Consider the following 21134-nt stretch of genomic DNA (forward strand, 5'->3'; position numbering starts at 1 on the left):
AAGACTATCAGGGGGAGGGGTGAAGGGAGTACCTCTCAGGGCACTGCCAAATACCAATTTACAGATACATGACTCTTTTCTGGAGTCATTTAAAAGCGTAAAGTTTTGCCCACCTAAGAGGAAATATTATTTCATTTCATTTGGAAGTAGACTAGACACCTGAAATTGGGATTCGAGTGTTTTAAATAAAGATCATAGTGTGTGTGTACACATGTGTGTTGGGGTAGGTGAAGGAGTGTTCATTTATCCACATATCCTATTATAACCTAAAGTTCATATAAAGGATCATGCTAACACTTTCTTCGCTCAGTCTAATATTTGAACTGGTTAAAGCCATTTATTTCTACTCAGATGGTTTAGCAGAAGGAAATGCTGGCTTGGAACATAGGGAACTTGGGCCTGATGTCTAGTTCTGACATAAATATAATTGCAGAATGTAGAAAATATTCATTCTGCCTATCTGGGTTTCAGTTTTCTCATCTGAAAAAGGAGAGATGGGGACAATCTCTCAAGTTCCTTCGGGCAGTCTGTTGATGCACTGCCAGAGGTCGTAAGGATCAATCTATTCTGTCAACAGGGAAGAGCCCATGGAATATGAAAGCAGATCAACCCGATGATGCATTCATTGAAGCTGTATTTCCAAAACAAACTAGTTCCAAATCTTTACTTCTACTACTGCCCTGAAGAGTCATTTTCCCAGTACACGTGTTGACTGCCATACGCTTCTAATGTAGAAACATATCCTGTTGCCTCCTTTAATATCAGTGAAGATACTACTGTCAAATCCATACGTTTATAGTGAATTTTCCCTTTTAAAATCCACAGATGTGACTTCATTTCCTGGCCTCGTGGATAATTCCTTGATGGACCTATACTGACTTTTAAATAGGCAAAGCATTTTACTTGGACTTGGCAATTCCTTTTCTCTTTCTTTTAAAAAGTTTTTGGTTTCTTTCTTCCAGTTTTTAAAAGTTTTGGTAAGATACATATACCATAAAATTTACGATCTTAACCATTTTTAGGTGGATAGTTCAATGGTATTAAGTGTATACCTACTGTTGTGCAACCATCACCACCACCCATCTCCAGATGGGCTGAGGAAACCTATAAAAAGATCACCCAGCTAGCACTGCACGGGAAAACACTGCTCCGCTCTCCTCCCGTCCCTGCCAGGCCTTTGTCTGAGCCAGAAGCCGACGCTTTCCTAACTGTACCGACTTGAAAAGAAGCAAGTTTTCCAGTCGGTGACAAAAAAAAGGAAATAAAAAAGACTATAGTCTGAAGTCAACTTCTCCTTCTGTGATGCAGGGAATGTATCTGTAGGAGAAACAAGTACTTTCCTGCCGTTCATTTTCTTAGGCTGGTGGAAGGAACAACCTTTGAGCACAAGCTTGCTGAAGGAACCAGCCCGGCCCCATTCCCAAGGTCATATATGCTTCAAACAAAGGCCAGGGGGCATTTTCACTCCTGTTATCTTTCCCTACAGCAAACATTGAATTTTCATGCATGCTGCATGGTTTCTGAAAGACAAGGTGATAGCCAGAGCTCCTGGCTGAGGAAAAGCCTGCCAGGGCTAGGACGCCAATTCTGAAGGAAGAATTCACAATGGATCTGTTCACGCAGACTGCCAATTCCTACCAAGTAGAGAGGGCCCCCAAATCTGAGTAATATAAACCTCACCCGGCTCTGTACCCACAGGACGTGCACCACAGCCTTTTAGCAACATCCAGTTTGCCAACGCTCAGTGTCTTAAAATGAGGATTCCTCTTTTCCCCAACTCTCCTATGTTCCCTGTTTTGTTATGGCATCATGTATTCTAGCAGAGACCCAGAAAAAAAAGCCTGTTATTTCACCTTGGGAAGCTGGAGAGCCTTGAAATAAAAAAAATGCATATCTGGGGATGAGGAGGAAAATGGGCGGGGGGGGGGAGGCATGCGCTCTGGACTAGGAATCAAACTCTTCCACCAGTTGAGGAAATGCAGCAGTGCTGATAAATTGTTCATCTATTAAAACAACAATAAAAACAACCCCCCAACCTGCTTATTCTATTCTCTTCAAAGGGTTTGGGAAGATTAAATGAGAGAACTGTGTGAACAAAGGTAAAATATTACCATCAGTATCAGTAGTAACAGTATTATTTACAAGCATGGTCAGTACAAATGGTAGGGAGAAGCTGTTACTTGGCAGTGAAAGCAAACCGTGGGCAGCTATGGAAACAGATCAGGAAAGGTCTGAGAGTTAAGTAGAGAAATTAGGATTTATTTAGTGGACCGTGAAAAGAAATTGAAGATTTCGAAGGATGGTGTCATACAGTGAATACGTTTCTCTAAAACCAGTATGAGAGCAGTGAGACGGACGAAAGGCACCAGGGGGTCTAGAGGAGGCTTGCTAGGAAGACAGTGCAATAATCTATGCAAGTGATGAGAAGGCCTGAAAATAGCGTATGAGTGGCAATGAATAGGAATCACACAAAAGGTGCTTCTTACCCTTAAAAAGAAAAGTTAGCACCTTTACTAATTTTTTTTCTAATGCTAAATGTTCAAAGAAGAAAATTTGGAAAATACAAGAGTAGGGAAAAAACCCCACCCTGCTACCGCTGTTAATACCTTGATGGATTTCCCCCCAGTCTCACAAAAGAGCTTTCTGAGAGCTTGGAGACCGGCTAGCCAGGATGTGTTCAATCACTATGCGATTAGGTAGGGGACTGAGTTCAAAGTTCTGACGCTGAGAGCAGAGTGTAGCTGTTACAGGGACAGGGACGGAGCGAAACAAGAGGAGGCAGGTGAGCGAAGAAGGCAAGCATCCCGCATGAGAATGCAACAGGCTGTCGTGGAACAGACCGGGCTCCTGATAAGAGGACGGCAGGACGGAAAGTAGAGTTTCTGTTCAGCAGCCCCTTGTCCCGACAACCAAGTTCAAGAGGCTAGAGCTTACTTATTCCCACCACAAAAGAGAAATGGTAATTATATGATGTGATGGCGCTAACCACTGCTACAATGGCAATCATATTACAATATATAAATGCATCAAATCAACATGTTGTACGCCTTAAATTTACACCATGTTATATGTCAGATACATTAAAAAAAAAAGACAGAGCCAGAGTCTGCAGTGAGGGTGACGGTGGCTGCAGCACCATCAATTCCGCAAGGTGACGGGACAATGGCTCCAGTGGCCCTGGGGCCAGCCCGCCTGACTTTGCAGCAGGAACCGTCTCTCAATAGAGATGGCTGTCGGCAGGTTCGAGCTCTGACCGTTATTCTTAACCTCAGTCACAAGATACACACAACTGTGTATATATGTATATGCGAACACGTGTGTATGTACGTGTGTGTGTGGTTTCACAATTAGAAAGTAAAAAGTCACTGAAACTTGACTAAAGAGAAAATGCTTTGGAAAAAAAATTAAGTCACTGCAAGTTGTTTTATAATAGGATTTTGAAAAAAATGGATCTGGACTATTTATGGCCGTTAATATTCATTGTGTGAAAGTTACTTGTGTCTGCGTTCTGGAGTAGAAATGTTAATGCAGCAACATGTAAGAAAAAACCCAGAGGAAGCGATAGTCTATTCACGTTTTCGGAGATTTGAGTATGAGGTGAAAAAATGCATTTATTTCTCCACATCTGTTTTACTTTTATAGCCAATCTGCCATAATTTTGGCAAAACAATCCAAACTATATCCAATGCTACATTAAGTGGCCTTATTATGTGTGCATTTATTTACTCTGCCCAGTGAACTATTAAATGAATGCTAAAAGTGCTCTAAATATCTAAACATTCACAGTGTTCTGCCCAGAAGGCCTTCTATGGATTTATCCTAGTCTGTGGTCAGACTACATACAGGTCTAACCCAGTTATTTGTACACCTAGATCTATCGGTAATGAGATTAGCATGGACGGATCGAGAAACCCCATACAAGAAAACCAGTTCTTAGCATTTGAAAAACAACATAAGAACACTGTGAATCACGTAACACTCCAAATATCTCGCTCCTTCAGTGCTGGTAGTACTACAAACAACTTCTGACAAAAAGCCATCTGGTAATATGTATCAACAGCCACAAAACTGTTCATATCCGGCAATCCCATTTCTGAGAGTTTATCCTAAGGGAAAAACCTGCGTCAAAGAAAAGAGCTAACTACATAAAGATGTTCACTGCAGCGTTATCTATCTTACCAAAAAACAGAAACACACTAAATGGCTATCAACGGAGCGCTGAAGCACTTGGGAGGAAGAGGGTGTTTCTGGGGACACTGATTATGGTGTGGAAAAGGCACTGGGGCAGGATACGAAGGAGAATGGACTGGAGTGTGTGGAGCTAGTGACAGACATTAGCAGAGAGTACAAGCCTCCGACCTGGTTGTAAGCCTATGGGAAGTCACCATCCAGGCCTTGGAACAGTAGAGGAATGTCAAAGTTACAAAAGGAAAACTTTAGGGACTTCCCTGGTGGCGCAGTGGTTAAGAATACGCCTGCCAATGCAGGGGACACGGGTTCGAGCCCTGGTCTGGGAGGATCCCACATGCCGCAGAGCAACTAAGCCCATGTGCCACAACTACTGAGCCTGCACTCTAGAGCCCGTGAGCCACAACTACTGAAGCCCGCGCGTAGCAACGAAGACCCAATGCTGCCAAAAATAAATAAATAAATTTATTTTTTTTTTTAAAAAAGATAGCTGTGTCAACTATTTACCAACAGCTACTGAAAAGAAGGCTACGATGACAGAATTAGGCTAGGAAAAAAAAACTAAGAGAGTAAGACACTCACAGACAAAGGTCATTTTCTTTTTTACAAAAGATTTCTGTGGCTGGAGATTTATTTCCTCCCTCGCTAAACCATGCAGACTCCCTTCCCTCCCAACATCTTAGGAACTGTGGGGTTCTGGCTGCAGATGCAGATTTCTTTCCCTTCCTTTGCACTGTCCTCTCTCCCCAAACCCGCAGTTCCAGAAGCCACTGCCTACAGAGGCTTCAAATATCAAAAATCCCTTACCTACCTGCCTACGGAAGAGCTAATGTGAGAAACTACAGTTCTGTGGGGTTTTATAATAATTTCTAAAATACAAAAGAATAAGTATGTTACTTAAGAAGGTGAATAACTTACAAATTGGAAGCAGCTCCTGACACTCGGCTCAATGTTACTGCCCCCAAAGGATGCGACTTCACCCAACTGTCTTGGGATCTGGATAGAATCATGCAGAAGGAGGCCCAGTCTGCGCTGGTCACAAAAGCCCGTTGAACTGGCCACTTGCTTGAAAAGGTCTACAAAAGGAAAAAGAGAATTGCAACCATCAAAAAGCAGAACCAAGTAGATGTTGGCAGAATCTAAGGACCAACTCAATTCCAGCACCAATTCTCAAGAGGAGCCAATATTCCCACAGTGTACTTCTACTGTGCAGTAATCTGCACATTTATTATTTTTATGGATCAAGTTAATCATCACTGTGTATATATGAAGTGTGACAACTTTTAAATAAACTACAGCCCTGCAAGTAATGAGAGCTTACGTACAGTTCTGACACGTGAGTTTTTCCTAAGCCAGAACATAATTCTTTGGAAAATATTTTATATATAGGACATGACCACCATCATAAAATAAATGTTTTAGCCTTAAGAAACAAAGAACGGGCCCAAAGCATCATCCCCTTTGGACATCAGATTCCAAAATATATCAAAATTGGGACTTCTTTAGGAAGTCATATGATCACTGAGTTTCTCGTACATGTTCCCACAGGATGCTGTACATATTCGTAATTAGCTCATATCACTTTACACTGTCACTGATTTAATACGTGTCTTTTTGGCTGAAGAATGATATCCCCTCAAGGTTGGGACCATATCTTGGTCAACTGTGTGCTGGAAATGTGTGCAGTGGAAGGGCAGCACCTGGAGGACAGCAGGCGCCCAATACACGTGCGTTCACAGAATGAATGAATATACCAAACACTTGCAACACGCTTTGTTCTCAGAAATAAAATTATTTTAATCCTACCTTGTGTTCAAATAAAAGTTGCCCAAAAAGTAAATCCACGGAAGATTTTCCTACTCATAAGCACACTTTAAACTCTAAGAAATTGAATGGTTTTTGTTTGTTTGTTTTGTTTTTTGGTTTTTTTTTTTGCGGTACTTGGGCCTCTCACTGCTGTGGCCTCTCCCGTTTGTGGAGCACAGGCTCCGGACGCGCAGGCTCAGCGGCCATGGCTCACGGGCCCAGCCGCTCCGCGGCACGTGGGATCTTCCCGGATCGGGGCACGAACCCGTGTCCCCTGCATCGGCAGGCAGACTCTCAACCACTGCGCCACCAGGGAAGCCCAGAAATTGAATGTTTTAACGAGATATTTAAGATGGCAGTAACAACACTGAGCTCTCACAGCATTTTCGCGTCTCTCCAGTACACACACATAAGTTCAGAATTATGAATTATCTTCAAATACCCCAGCTTGAAGTTAACGTTTTTGTTTCGCCAACCTCAAACCTGTTCCCTCTCAGTAGTTATCTGAAACACAAACTGGAAGCTTCCTTGATGAATCAAGTGAGTATTACGATGTGCTGGTACTATACCCATCACAAGTAACTACAATATTTAAAGGACGAAAGCCCACAGAGATATTCTGTTTTATCCAAAACACATTTTCAAATGGCTAACAAAAGCTGTTCTGTTCTTTTTTCTTGGGTTCTTAGGATGAGAAAACTCAAGTGGAAACTACATAAAAGTGAGAGCTAAAAGAACTTGTGTATTTTGTGGAAATTTACTCCTAGGGGGGAAATGAGCAGTAGGACACAGAGTGGCTTTGGAGGAATTCAATCTCTTTTATCTCCTGCCCGTCCTTAAGCTCAGCACATCTCCACATCCCTGTGTGGCTAGGCCTTAGGGGAAAAGAGAAAAGACAAGATACACTAGGTTTGTTTAATATTCCTACCAAAAAGATTTCTCACGAGCATTTAAAGGGGAAAAACAAGTACATTCCTTCACAATGGGAATGAATGGTTGCTTAGTCATCTCAACTGTCCCTCCTCTAGCATTTGCTTTTAATTTGGATTAAGCAGAAGAGCCCAATAGCTAATCAAAAGGAAATTCTGTAAGGTGTTATTTACCCTGTAAAAAATGGCAAGCTGTCTCTCAAATAATAAAATGTTAATCACATCACAGAATTGGGTATGTCAGTACAACTCGCAGTAAGATGATTATACAATAAACAAGGTTGCATCCAAAGACGAGGCAAGTGCACAGATTAAACCTTCACATTTATTTTTCTGACTTAGACAAAGGGGTTAGGAAATCGGACTCTATCCCCGAGGAACATGTGTTTTACTCAGACACAGTCAATGTAATGTAAAATAATACTCGGACTGGAGAAGTTAATCCTCATTCTCTATTTAAATAACTACAGTTTAACATCTGACAGGGAGCGGCACAAATAAAATTTTATGACAGTCTGAAAGTCGTTCTGCATCTTACATGAGGAACCTCCTGTCAAATAAGAACACTATGTTATTCCCCATCTAGAACTGGGGTAATTAGCCAACATTAATAAAAGAATACTGAGTTAATATACATGACTTACATCTGTACTTGTCTTCCAAATGTGCTTTACACAGAGAAATGATGCCAGTTTTAAAAGACAGGACCCGGATCCTCCCTGTTCGTCCCCTGTTATGAATAATCAAAGCAGAAGACAATTACTGACACTTTACTGAATGAGAAACACTTCTTAGTTAAGAGAAAAACCTTGGATATGGAAACTCTACTGACCACTGTTTTATTAAGATCATTAAGAATGTTTCTGAGTTCATTATCTATTTGGCTGATGACCCAGAATGCGATGGAAATTTGACCAACTCGACCAGTGAACATTTACCAAGTTTTCAATTCTTAAAAGCCCTTACTTGTATGGTAAGAACTTCTCTACATAAAAATAAGAAGAATATCCTTTTATTCATCTATGGAGAGCCACCTGGCTTTATGTCGATAAGGGGAAGAATTACTACTATGTACTAAGAAAATCACCTACTTCAGTCATTGAAGCCAAAAAATACCAGCAACTAACTGCTCTGCTCTGTTAACACTCGTTTAGATTTTCATCAGATTGCCCCTTATTGAGAAGAAAATTAATCACTTCAGGTCACAAAACACACAGTATAAAATATGAACGTTTCTCCCTACAAGAAAAATATGATACGGTCTATTAGAGAGCATTTGAATTAGATGATCTTAAAGAGCAATTTAAAAATAACCTATTGCTACAGCAGTGTTTTAACATAGGTATGCTTTCACTTTACATGTAAACCATATTCCACATGACAAATTTATTAACAAGTTCATTTTGCCCATGGGAAAAAATGAAAAGAATGAAAAGTCTTTCATTTTGTAGAAAATGTCTTTTGATGATTTTCAGCTTTTATTTTGTTATGAAAAACAACTGAACCATATGTCGGTTACAATAAAAGTCTGTAGAATAACTGCAAAGGATAGGTCCCAAGAGTGGTTATTTTTGGTGAACAATATGCTCAGCTTTCAACCGGTACAATTCACTAAATCCATTAGTCAAACAGGAATCCTGGGTCCTACTACGTTAACAAAAGTACTATCATTGGAAGATTTTATCTTTCCCCCTCTTTGAAATGGCAAATCAAAGTTTAAGAAACTTTATATAGTGACTCAGGTCTTCGAGGAGTTAAAATTGTCCCCAGATAATTTTCAGGCATAGAGAAGGGAAGTTATATACTCAGAATCCATTCGTACATCATCTGCAAAGAGAATGGTGCCAAAATATACTTGAGGGAAGACCTGAACAGAAACCCTTATCAAAGCAAATCTAAGGATAATCCGTAATTAAAATCCAACATGATCAAGGGCTTGGTAGATAATCATGAGAATTCAACAGCCAGGTGACCTTGGAACTTAAAAAACAATACCTTATCAAAATAACAAAGAAAAAAAGGTATACATTTATATCCAGGAGGTGGTAGAAATCTACACCAAAGGCAAAAGCAAATAGTTGCTATGCAACTCCTTTCAGAAGACCTTCCCAGGTTTCCAAACGCCGAATAGGTTCTTGTTGACGTGTGAAATCAGGTGTGTAGTAGTTTTGATGTCTAAGAAGAATTCAGTTGAAATTAAGACCAATTCCTTCTGCTACCTTCTTCAACTGTCTTCATTAAGCTCAAGACAAAAGTGGGGAGTTCTCCTATGTGCAGTCCAAAAGAAATGAGTGTTTTCTAAGAGAGAGGGATGAATGGAGGTGCCAAAGTGAAACTTCGTAAACCCTTATTAAAAAAAAAAAAAAAAAAAAAGACTTCCCCAGTTTGAGGATCTGGATTTGCTGCATTAGGGCTTGTTTTCTTTTTCTTTTTTTTTTTTTTTTGGCTTATCAATTTACACTCTTCTGCAAAAAATCTCTTGAGTATCAGCTAACACTATTCAGAGCTGGTGACAGGTGTGTCAGCATGTCCAGGAGCACATCCCTTTCTGCCGGTGAGAGGGAGCCACCCCTGAAGAGGACGGAGGAATTCAAAATTCACAGGCAGGAAAGGGAAAGAACTAATGGCTATACACGGACTCATTCTACTATTTGAAAAATGAGTATCTCAGGGTTTGGTTTGTTTTCTAATCTGAGAGCATTCTACATTCTAGTTCTTACCTCCTAGCTTATCAAAAGTATTTTTCAGTTCCATTAAATGCAAAAATGATGAATCACGGGGATAGCATTAGGTCACACGGCTTCATGAAACTTTCATCCTGAGGACCATATTTCTAGACTGGAGCCCTGTTGTGATGCTAATTACACCGTCACCGGTCTGTAGACTAAGCCTCCAGTGGTATAGTCTGGAGAAAGCCTGCTATACGTACGTGTCATAAACATTCAGCAGCCAATTGAGACACATATCCACGCAGAGAGGGACGTTGACCAGATTGTTGTGCTCTTGCTGCAGGCGATCATAAATAGTGGTCAGACAGTTAATGATCTGCAGGATGTCCATGGGCTGGTCATTTTGCTTGAGGTTGTGCTGGTCCAGGGCATCGCATGCAGCTGACAGGCTCAAGAGATCCACTGCAAGAGCCACATAAAATCACAGGTGATTCAAAGGGGAAAAGCCTTCTTTCACTGTTTTTCTTTTTGACAATCCTGGTAGGATTGGCTTGTACCCTTTAGTAAACAGCAAACCCGACCCCTACCCTCTTTTATTAAAGTGTTTTCTTTTCACCCCTCAGCTCTAAGTTTGGTGAGTGTGATGAGTATTCAAGCTCTGAGGCTGTCCTTAAGTCCCACTGGCACTGGGTGAAGATGTGGATGAAGAGACAGTTCCCATTCCTAAACTATTAGGAAATATTTGAGCGTTAAGGGGACCTAGAGTGTTCTACAGGAACAGAGTCATTTCCACCTGAATTAGAAAGAAAAAAAACTGCTTTACTAGAGATTTTCAAAGAGTTTCTGAGAATACTTTCTTGTATTAGTACTAGCGAAGGTCAGTTTGATTAATCTGCATGGTTAGGGTTTTGTAAACTCTTATTTCCAGCTATGCATTTATAATCATTAAGCGTTTTCCTCCTTGAAATATCAGTCACCTCCTAATCTCTCTGCTACATTAACACTAGGTGAAAAAATAATCAACTTCACTCAGATTTTCTATAGGCAAGCTAAAATAAATGCATCATCTATCCAGTTTTCAGATACAAGGCTCACTTATTTCTCCTTTCACCTTCAAATTACAGTCTACAACATACTTTTCAAGTCCGCTAAGAACTTTGTAAGTTTGGGGGGGGGGTGGAGGTTCCCGTGATCTGAGGTGGTATTTAATCATATACTGAAAGACCAACATTTATCAAAAGGGAAGCCTCAACACTGCCCAACATCAGCAAACCGTAAGCTTTACTCCCAAGTGTCACAGAAAGATGCTTTTCTGTAAAACCAATTTATTAGCCAAATTGGAAATGCAACAACATTGCTTTTATAACACCTTATACATCCAAGCTCTGGTCAGTCCTTTGAGAGCAAGAATCAATGGTAATTAAGTAAATCTCTCAAGTATGGGGGGGGGGAGGCAACACAATTATAAATGTAACTGCAGATAAACACCACCATCCCAATCAGTAAACAGCTTGCCCCATACTAAACAGATGCAAATTTAAGGCTTGAATGCATTTTACTAGTTACTATTTGTGGCTACTTCTAATTAAATGTTAAGGACGAACCCCCAAAGTGGTGGTTAATACCTATGTAGGTTAATACCTCTGTAGTGCATGTTTTCCTCTTTTCAAAAAGGAAAATAGTAACCTTTTGAAGTTTCCCTGGAAGCATGAAGGAGACCTGGGGGTGGAAGCAGGAGGTTTTTTTTTTTTCCTTTGTCTTTCATCCCAGTGAGTAAACCTCTCTGCTTCCATGGACCAGTTTCCTTAAAATACCCTGGCTGAGCACTCATCCTATCAAAGCCAAGCCCCCACTCCTTTTGCTTAAAAATACTCGAAAGATAAAGGAATGACCTCTTTACATTGAAGCCAAGACTTTGTTTCAAGTGGCAGAAAGGAATGTAACTTGATTTGAAAGGGAGGTAGGAAGGAAAAAGAAAAAAGAACTTAAAAACATAACAACACAAGCGGGCAGGGGGACAGGAGGAGGGGAAGGCCGCGTGGGGACTGTATGGGAGACCAGAGAGACACGCAGAGACAGAAGACTAGAACTTTCGTCCTCTCTGCTGTGTGCCTGACTTTCTCTGAGGACACGTTTTCAGGTGTAGGTAATGAGAACGTTTAGGGATGCAGCACCCCGTCTGCATTAGCAGAAGAGAGGAGCAGATTTCCTCCAAACACCAGGATTCCCAACATGTTTCTTTATGTATTGAAGGAAGTGATGGGTGGTTTGAAGTTTTTCTAGTATTTTCTTTCTGTTACTTTGCCGTAATCATTATACACTTTTTGCTTTATATCCAAGGATATGAGAACTAACAAGTGAGAATTTTTAGACTCACTTTTGTATGAAGAGCCTAATTTCCCCGTGTGATGGAAACAAATAACCAACAGCGAAATGGCATGAATTTTTTATTGGGCCTACTCTTCTCTCCATACAGGTGAAGGGGTGACACACAGAATAGGAAACTGGGAGCATAAATAGCTCCAGAGGGGCGCAAAGCAATTGCTCTGAAATAACAGGAGCGGGGAGGTGACATCGTTGGGAGAGAAATACTGTGCAGTGCGTTCTGCTAAAACCAAGTGTGGTTAAACACAAGAATGATCCATCACAGAAGACCAGAGAACTCATTTTCCCAAAACAAACGTATCAAACAGAATTCCACTATCATGCAACAATCTGTAAAAGACTCCTATTTAGGTGTATAGTGCCGATACTATGGACTTGAAAAGAGGTGAGAAAATCAATAGAGACGATGTAATTGCCCCACAAACATACACTTAACTGTTCAAAATGAGCATCTTAAAGAATACCTTGCGATTCTTTGATGAAACATTAAACATAATGATTAGCTGCTTCTAGAAGCCTCAACAAGCAACCAGCAGACACAATTTTGTAAAACTACCCTTTTACCTCAAGCTAGGAATTTCCATTTAGGAGAAAATCTCTCTCTCCTTTAGTGTATTCACTGGGGAATACATTTTAAAGCTATATAAAAACCCAAGTATGGGGCCTCCCTGGTGGCGCAGTGGTTGAGAGTCCGCCTGCCGATGCAGGGGATACGGGTTCGTGCCCCGGTCTGGGAGGATCCCATATGCCGCGGAGCGGCTGGGCCCGTGAGCCATGGCCGCTGGGCCTGCGCGTCCGGAGCCTGTGCTCCGCAACGGGGAAGGCCACAACAGTGAGAGGCCCGCATACCGCAAAAAGAAAAAAACAAAACAAAAAAAAAAAAAAAAAAAACCCAAGTATGTTCTAATAGACCCTCTCTTTCAAAAAATTATTTTTGACAGTAGAAGATGCTATAGGTTTTGACGCCACTGAAGAATAGAGAGCATCTGGTGGTGCCCCTCACGCATCAGGGGTGTGGGGTGAAACAGGGGGGGACCAGACAAAAAAAGGACCGGCTCTCCAGGATCCTCTCTGCTAAGCACGAAAGGCAGGAAAGGAAGGAGATGGGATGGGATGGGGTGGATGATTCCTGAGGTGCTGGCTGTGCATAATCATCCTCAACATCCTGGGTTCAAATGCTAACTCTATTCTTTTCCTCATATGCCACAAGTGAGGAGATCAGATGGATTTTTTTTTTTTTTGTCTTTTACAGAATCCTAGGCTTTGAGAACTCAAAAGCACCTTTAGAATCGTCCTGCAGTTGGGAAAACTGAGACTGGACAGGAGGAGACCTGCTCTGGGTATTATGGCAGGACACATGGAGGTATGTACTGAAAAGCAGAAAGGTGGGCGGCAGAAGGTGTCCTTACAGGCTGTACAGGAAAAGAAAAGAAAACCACCCCGCATTCTCTACTAGCAATAATACTGGGAGAAAAAAGAAGCACCAAAATGTTGGCTAGAATAAGCCCGATGGTGCCCACACAACCCCGGGCTCATCCCATGGGTTAACCTGGATACCCCAGGTTAACAATATAAACACTCCTGTAACCTAATTAGTACAGACACAGACAGGGGTGGGCGGCTAATGGTGCGATAACTCCTATGTGTCTGCTGACTTTTTGGCCCAGGCAGCAGAAGGCGTCTGCGGAAAGAGGAGGCTGTTGTGGACAGCACATCATTCTACAGGCAGCTTACACTTCAGGCTGAAGGACTTTCCAAGCAAATCTTTGCCCAGCAAGAAAGTCAAGCACTTTGCTATAGTTATCTTTGCTGTGAGGGGTAACTCCAGAGGTGCTGAAGTTGGCAAGAGATGTTTTGCTAAAACAGCCACACAATGCAGACCCTTTGATCAAAGCAAGGAAAAGAAGTGGCTCATTGTATTGATGGGTAGCCATGAGTTACAGGTTATCACAGTTGTTTGCTGCTAGCAATAACATTAGCCATTTTTACCTGGTCTCAGGGAGGCCACTGGGTTTGGGACTGGCTATGTAAGAAGAAGACGTCCAGATTACCAGCAGCTAAAAGCAATCCTGGCTGAGACTCCAGTCAGTGCTCTCTGGTTTCTAAAGTGGTGTGTGCTCACACTGGTGGTTCTTGATCCAAGAGATCAAGTGCATCCTGGTATGGCCCTGGTAGAGGGAGGGCACTTGGAGCTTGTACTTGGCCTCTCCAGACCCTATGCTGGAAGGCACCCTGTGGTTGTGATGCATATCCTTGTTTTAATGTTGTTGCTGTACTGTAGGCTTTTCCTTTCTACAGTCATGAACTGTAGATTTGTAAGGACTGTCATTTGGGTTCTGTGAGTCCTCATCAGCTATGGAGCTTAACTATCATCCCCGGAGCAATTAGTGCCAGAATGGAGATTGTTTAGAAGACCCCAACTCATTCTTAGCTGAAAATATGGGTAAGGCGTTATTTTAAAAGGAAAGAAAGATGATTCTAACAGAAGGGATGAAAATAAACCATTGATGCTGGTTGCCAAGCTACCCATGGTTTGAAGTAGCACAGGCTTTGAAATTCATTATCAATGATATAACTTTCTACTGGAAACTGGAAATGGTAGAACCTGAACTCCAGGAGCTAACGGAATGGATTAGAAGGGGATAGCAAACTGATTGTAAGTCTGCTAAAAATTCAATTCCTTGACTGCAGGAGCAAAAGCTCAAATAAGTTCAGAACCTTCTTCCATTGAGCTTCACCCTCTCTGGCCTGCAGGGGGAGTTCCAACTAAAGGAACCTGGGAACTAGCACTTTTTGATAAATGGGTGACACCTGAGAGACCAATTACAATTAAAAAGATAATTCAAGTGGGGGAACTTACAGGTGTTCCCTACTTTACCACCATTTTCTTTTTCAGTGCCATACTAGTAGTCCCTGGACTGGGGCTACAAGTAAGAGTCTCAAAGGCTGGTAATATCCCAAAACAATACCTTACCTAGTTGAAAGGTAAGTGCACAATAGTTGAAAAATAAGTGCAAGAATTCCACAGGGGCAGGGGGAGTGTGACGCGGCATGGGGACGGGGACGAGGAGATGCGCCTGCACAGGACGTAGTCCTTCAGGTGAGGGCAGGAGCGTTAAGCTCTGCGCCAGCGGGCTGGAAGTCGTTCCCGAAAATGGGAGGTCTGTGGCTTTCGGGCACTCCAGAGAGGAACTTCCCTGGAGGTGCAGTGGTTAAGAATCCGCCTGCCAATGCACGGGACATGGGTTCGAGCCCTGGTCCAGGAAGATCCCACTTGCCACGGAGCAACTAAGCCTATGTGCCACAACTACTGAGCCTGCGCTCTAGAGACTGTGAGCCACAACTACTGAGCCCGCGAGCCACAGCCACTGACGCCCACGCACCTAGAGCCCATGCTCCGCAACAAGAGAAGCCACCACAATGAGAAGCCCCCGCTCAACGCAACTAGAGAAAGCCAGCATGCAGCAACGAAGACCCAACGTAACCAAAAATAAATAAATAAATAAAATTGAAAATAATTTTTTAAAAAATTCCACAGGGACTGATGGACTGGATTACCCCTTTCTCACACCTCACCTAATTGGGGCTGACCGTCACACGTTTTGTTGCCTAGTGGACAGGACAGCCCCATTTTTCTGTATGGAACCAATGTGACCCCCTATCAAAAATTGGGAAGAGAAGGGGAAGGGAAAGGGGAAGCCCAGGCATGTCTTATCCTGCTACCAGCTAAATATGGACTAGTCCAGTGGCTGAACCCAGGGGATATACTCTTGGTTGGGGGAGAGAGTTTGGATGAAAATTTAACAATAAGGAAGAAAGATAAGATTGTTGCCAAGGGAGGAAAGCCACCAAATGGGTGTGAAAAAGGGAAAATCTAACATAATGCTTGTGCCTACAAAGATGCTTTAAAATAAGAGAATAATATGCTCCCTTGGCTATGACTCAGATGCCCTTTTAAAAAGCCAAGAAGTGAGCAGGACATCTGGCCAATCTATCGAACGCACTGGGTGAAGAGGTGGGAGTTCTGACTGTGACCAAGACTCCATGGAGCGGTATTAAAGTGGTTATGGCTTTTGGTGCTTGTTTCACAGGATACATGTGTCATTAAGCACCTGCTTTGGAAAGTACCCTGTGGGAATATTTACCCAGTCACATCTGGAGAACACTGATTTATAATAATCTGAATGAACACGGCATGGTCATTAATTGTGATGATGAAGGATTATGAAAGGTATTGGGTATGTGGTAGGAAGTTTATATGGTATATGCCTCATCTGTCACAATATTCTGTGTTAAAAAAAAAAAGAAAAGCTAGTGTTAGTGTGTGAGGAAAGCTACAAATCGGGATGCCTGGATCACTGAGGAAAAGCTAAGTTGAATTTGGTGGGCCTACTTCCCTGAGATCGAAAAGCCAGAACGTTTGTTGTTGTTACTTACACATTCAGGCTTATTGTTGACACCTGTTTTCTTCATATTGACGTTTTCACACAGAAGTCTGGATTAAGTTGATAATATGGAAGTAATATACGTTTACTTTTGAGAATTTTCAATTCCATTTTAAATCATCAAGTAGTTTGTAAACCATAGGTGTAACCTTTTAAGATGTTTCGAGTACAGAAGTTTGTTTGACATAGGCAGGATTCATGAGATGTGTTGGGGATAAATGGTAAGAACAGCATGTTTCTATTAAACATAGAAAGGGACTGAAGGACCAAGAGATATGTAATATTCCAGAGGCAACTGAGTACAAAGTGTGTATTGTATATGAAATATACAAGAGGCATTAATTATACCCATGGATACTTAATATTCATGCGGTCTTAATTCGGGCACCTATCAGTGAGACACATTCTGGCCCCATGTGTTGTCTGCTCCAGAAACTCAAGTAAAGACCATGGCCATTGACCAGGCTAAGTATCACACTATAACTGTGGTCAGGTGCGCTTGTCTCTGTGTCCTCAATAGAGCAAGTTTATGTCATTGGCCTTAGGTGAAAAGCCAGAAATTTGCTGTGGACGGCTATAGATATTTCTGTGGCACACCCAAACCCAAGTTCATTTAGGAGTGACTACTATTCCTGTGATGTTTGCCTGGGAGACTCAACATTTCTGTATCTCAATTCTATTTCCTAGTTATAGTAAAGACGTTAGTACACAGTGGCAACATGTCTGGTGGACCAAAGAGCATGGGACTGCTTGAACTAAAAGAATCTTAGGAGAATTAGGAGCTGGGCGAGGACTACCTGGCAAGGTAGAATTTGCTTTGAGTGAGAAAAGAGAAACCGATGGAAAAGACTGCCTGGTGGAAAAAGAACACATCAAGGGAATCCAATTCCAGGAGAAAAGAGGATATCAACTAGAAATGGAACCAATGATAACACGAGAATGGAACCTACAAGGTCCTCCTTAACAGCCTCAGCACCATGACTGAGAACCCACCCTTCTTTCCCTCAGTGAGCAACTCGTGGGTACTGGACACATTTCGAACAGGACTACAGTGCTCCCCCTGGGAGAGAGATGCCTCCTGTTACCGGACCCCTCTCTTGGGGCACCGATACCTATCAAACCATGTAAGTGGAGAAAACGAGTTTGGCTCCGTCCTCAAGATGTTTTGAATTCTGAAATAACAGAGACCTGGCCTCCAACCTATGTGAAAAATAATATAATGGTATACGGGAAAAGGAGATTTTTGCGGGGAAGGGACAAATAATTACACTGGCCTCTTGGGTCCCCTTGCTGTTGAGGTAGCTGGTGGCGGTGGAGGCATACTGTAACGCTGTTGCCTTCTTGTAACCTTTGCCTGCAAGAGACTGTAGATTTGTAAGCAATGTTACCCTGGGTCCTGTGAGTCTTCTTTAGTGACCAAACCCTATCTGATGCCACCTTTCAGTGCATGCACAAAAGGTGAGGTGCGTGTACCAAGAAGGGAGCACCTTTTTTTTAACCTGGTATGTCATGGTAAGGATGAGTCTGGCCATTGTGCCTCTATTCAGACAACTCCAGGCTGTACAAAATTTCTCTACTGTGTGATTTAGTTGCTGAACAGAAGCAAATTGTTCTATACTTCTTGTTTGCAGAATATCTGTCACATTTATCAACTGCAGTATATTTAGCCCTATGGTTTGGGCTCTCTCCAACCCACCACACACTAATAAACTAAATACATGGGCTTTGTTAAGTGCATTTTTATTTCTGCTCTTAGAAGTTGGCTATATTTTTAATTTTAGAAGCTGCAAACCTATAGGGTGTTCATGAGAGCTACAGCTGAGAACTGTAAAGAAAGAAAAAGAAAGAAAAAGCTTAGATTATCTTCTTCATAACTTTCAGTGGGGTATCAGCCATATGAACCGGCTTATAAATCCTTCTTACCCAGATTTCCTCTTTGTCTCTGCTTTTCTGTCGCGTTTAATTTTCATTCACAATGCCTTGAAAGGCAGTATGGAGTCATGCAACATTAAACGGATTACAAACTGGGGACATTATAGGCCAATGGTGATGCTCTAGACTTAAACAGCAAATCCTCTATAGTGGATAAAACTGTGGTATTCAGGTTTCTGCAATACTGAAGCTTTGATAGTGAAGTGAAAAAAGTGAAAAAGACCAAGTGCTTAGTGGCGGTAGCATGGCATATTTTCTAAGGCATCTGTAATTCAAACTCTTTTCTGGCATCAGGAAATCACTGAGATAACGCCATTAATTTTCATTAAAGTAAGAGTTAGTGGACACGACCTTCAGTTGGAAAACGTAGCCAGGACAAGTTTTGTTTGTCTGTACCACAGACAATAGCTCTTTATCATGGCTTTACAGGCACAGAAATGACAAAAAGGCCAGAGCAAATCTAAAATTAAGAGGAAATTCTGAAATCATTTACTGAACAGTTAGTTAAGTAATGTGACCACGTATGTTTTCAATAATAAAAGGATAGGTGAACTCTTCATTCTATATTCATACGACACGTGGAAACCTCCTACCATTCTTGAGAATCTAGTACTTAATTTAGATAAATACACCCTAATTTTGCTGTACCTAAATCTTTTTCAAATATGAGAAAAGACATGCTTAGAAAGGAAATGCTGAGAATTTCAAATCTGTTTAAAAGTGAAAATTCTACAGTCTACATTCAGAGCTTAGCTTTATTACAAGGTTATAATCGCCCATGGCCAAAATTTTTTATAATATCAAATCCCCGTTTTTCCAGCGTTTATTGGAAATGTTAACATACACTGAAATCATAGACAATGAGACACATATGTGAATAGAAAGAGTTTTTAACAGGAGGAGAACTGAATAATGCCTAAATCCAAGGTCAAGAAGAACGCTATGGAAAGGAGTTTTCCAATGAAGTCAATTTGGGGGCTTTTTCATAGTATAACCTGGAACAGCTGATTATCTCTTCTGAACTTTTCGTATCTCACTTTTACATCTCTCTCTGTACTATAGCACTTTACAGTAACCATTTCATAACTGCCCCTTTCTCAATGGAAGCCACTTCCTCTGGGACGGCGTGGGGACCGAAGAAGAAAAAGAGGCAGGAGACTTTCTCCATCCAGCCGTCCGACTCCACTGCACCTCAAACTGCCTCTTTGCAGCTGTGGCACATTAACAGGTCCCCAAGGAAATCCTAAGCCTGGGGAGTCCTTTAAAAACCACTTGGCAGCTATATAGCTGAAAAATGATAGCTTCAGACTATAAGCTATACGGAAATGGAAGCCTGAATTTACTTTCATTCATGCATCCATTCCTTGAAAACACATTAAGCCCTCCTCTGTGCCAGGCTTTGTGCTCAGCATTGGAGAGACCAAGATAAGGAGGAAAAGCCTACTCTCTCCTTCCAAATAATTTCACTTCTAGGCCATTTCTTCTCCATCTCCATGTGGAAAACCACGCACGAGCAACACCAGTTGACTACCTTACGGCTAGCCTCTGCAGACCCCCTGGGTCAGACGCCTTCATGGCTGAAGATCTGGCAGCCAGGGGTCACAGCCCTCTGCTCTTCCCCAACTCTGGCCCAATTCGGGGTGATTTCATCCTTGGCAGCCTCTCAGTTCATTAGCTTCCTATTTCATCTCCATGGAAATCCACATCCAGTCCGCCTCTGCCGCCCACGCAAATGGTCATATCCTAGACCCAGCCAGCCGAACTGCTCCGCTTCTGAAATAACGTTTAGCTTTGCTGCTGTGTGACCACAACGTCTCGGTTTTCCAGTCACTTTCGCACAATCTCTTCCTCTACCTCCCTGGACACTTGGCCTCTCGATCCCCCTACCTCCTGATTACCAGCTTCCACCCCAATTCACAGCCTCTCCTACCCCATGCAGACGCGACGGACAGCACTCCAACCACTTAACCACTCTTTGGCCCAAATCCCTACTTCACTTGCCCGGCTGGCCTCTGCCCACCTGGGACAGAACCATCCGCTTCCTGACTACTGGCTGTGCCTGGAGAAACACCCCCGCGGACTGGTGCTGTCGGAAACCGCTCAGCAGACTCTGGGCTCCACGATGCTGCTTCTCAAAATAGCCCTCTCTTTCTCCACAGAGGTTAAGGCCAACCTCGACTCTATCCCCTTCTGCCATTAGCTGCAGCACAGGACCTCTCCTCCACCTTCACACAGAAAACAGAGCCCTCCCCGCGGGCATACCTCGCCCGCTTCCCACTAGGTCTCCTTAAGTTACCTAGCCCGGCCCAGATGCTTTCCTCAGCCCCACTCCTTACAGCGGAAGAGAGGCGTCCCCTTTCTTCTCTTGGCCTCTGGATTACCTTCCCCTCTCCTCTGAGAACTCACACGTTGTAGCATCTCCTGAGCCAGCAACTTCAGTTTTGTCCCCGCTTCTCAGATTAAATGAAACAGACTCAAGAGTCTCTCAACCTATGTGCACATGCGCTCCATTAACAACTCAGCCCCTTCCAGCTAACTACCGCCCCTCTTCCCTCCCCTTCACAACTACATTTCTCCAAGAATCGTCTCAACTGTCTTTACATCCCCACTTCTGCTTTACTTTGAAGCCCACTTCACCACCTCCCCCGTGCCTCTAAAATCTCACCAAACTTACTAAGGACCTCCTCGTTGCTAAATCCAAAGGACACTTTTGCCAACCTCACCCTGACCTCCCAGCGGCATCTGACCCCGGTGGCAGGCCCCTTCTTTCTGCCCGAGCA

At 42.5% G+C, this 21134-nt stretch overlaps 1 protein-coding gene across 6 annotated transcripts in view; it reads right to left on the reverse strand.

The window, feature by feature from the left end:
* DMD (dystrophin) overlaps window positions 1-21134 on the reverse strand; it is a 2064872-nt gene that overhangs the window by 90818 nt on the left and 1952920 nt on the right. For all 6 annotated transcript variants that reach the window (XM_082609524.1, XM_082609526.1, XM_082609525.1 and 3 more), the window contains 3 exons: window positions 9853-10054; window positions 7568-7653; window positions 5107-5264 (listed from right to left, as the gene is read on the reverse strand). In XM_082609524.1, coding sequence (XP_082465650.1) covers window positions 5107-5264; window positions 7568-7653; window positions 9853-10054 — 446 coding nt within the window. The remainder of the gene's footprint in view (window positions 1-5106; window positions 5265-7567; window positions 7654-9852; window positions 10055-21134) is intronic.

Source organism: Mesoplodon mirus (genome assembly GCF_964341445.2).
Source record: "Mesoplodon mirus genome assembly, chromosome: X".
Lineage (NCBI taxonomy): Eukaryota > Metazoa > Chordata > Mammalia > Artiodactyla > Ziphiidae > Mesoplodon > Mesoplodon mirus.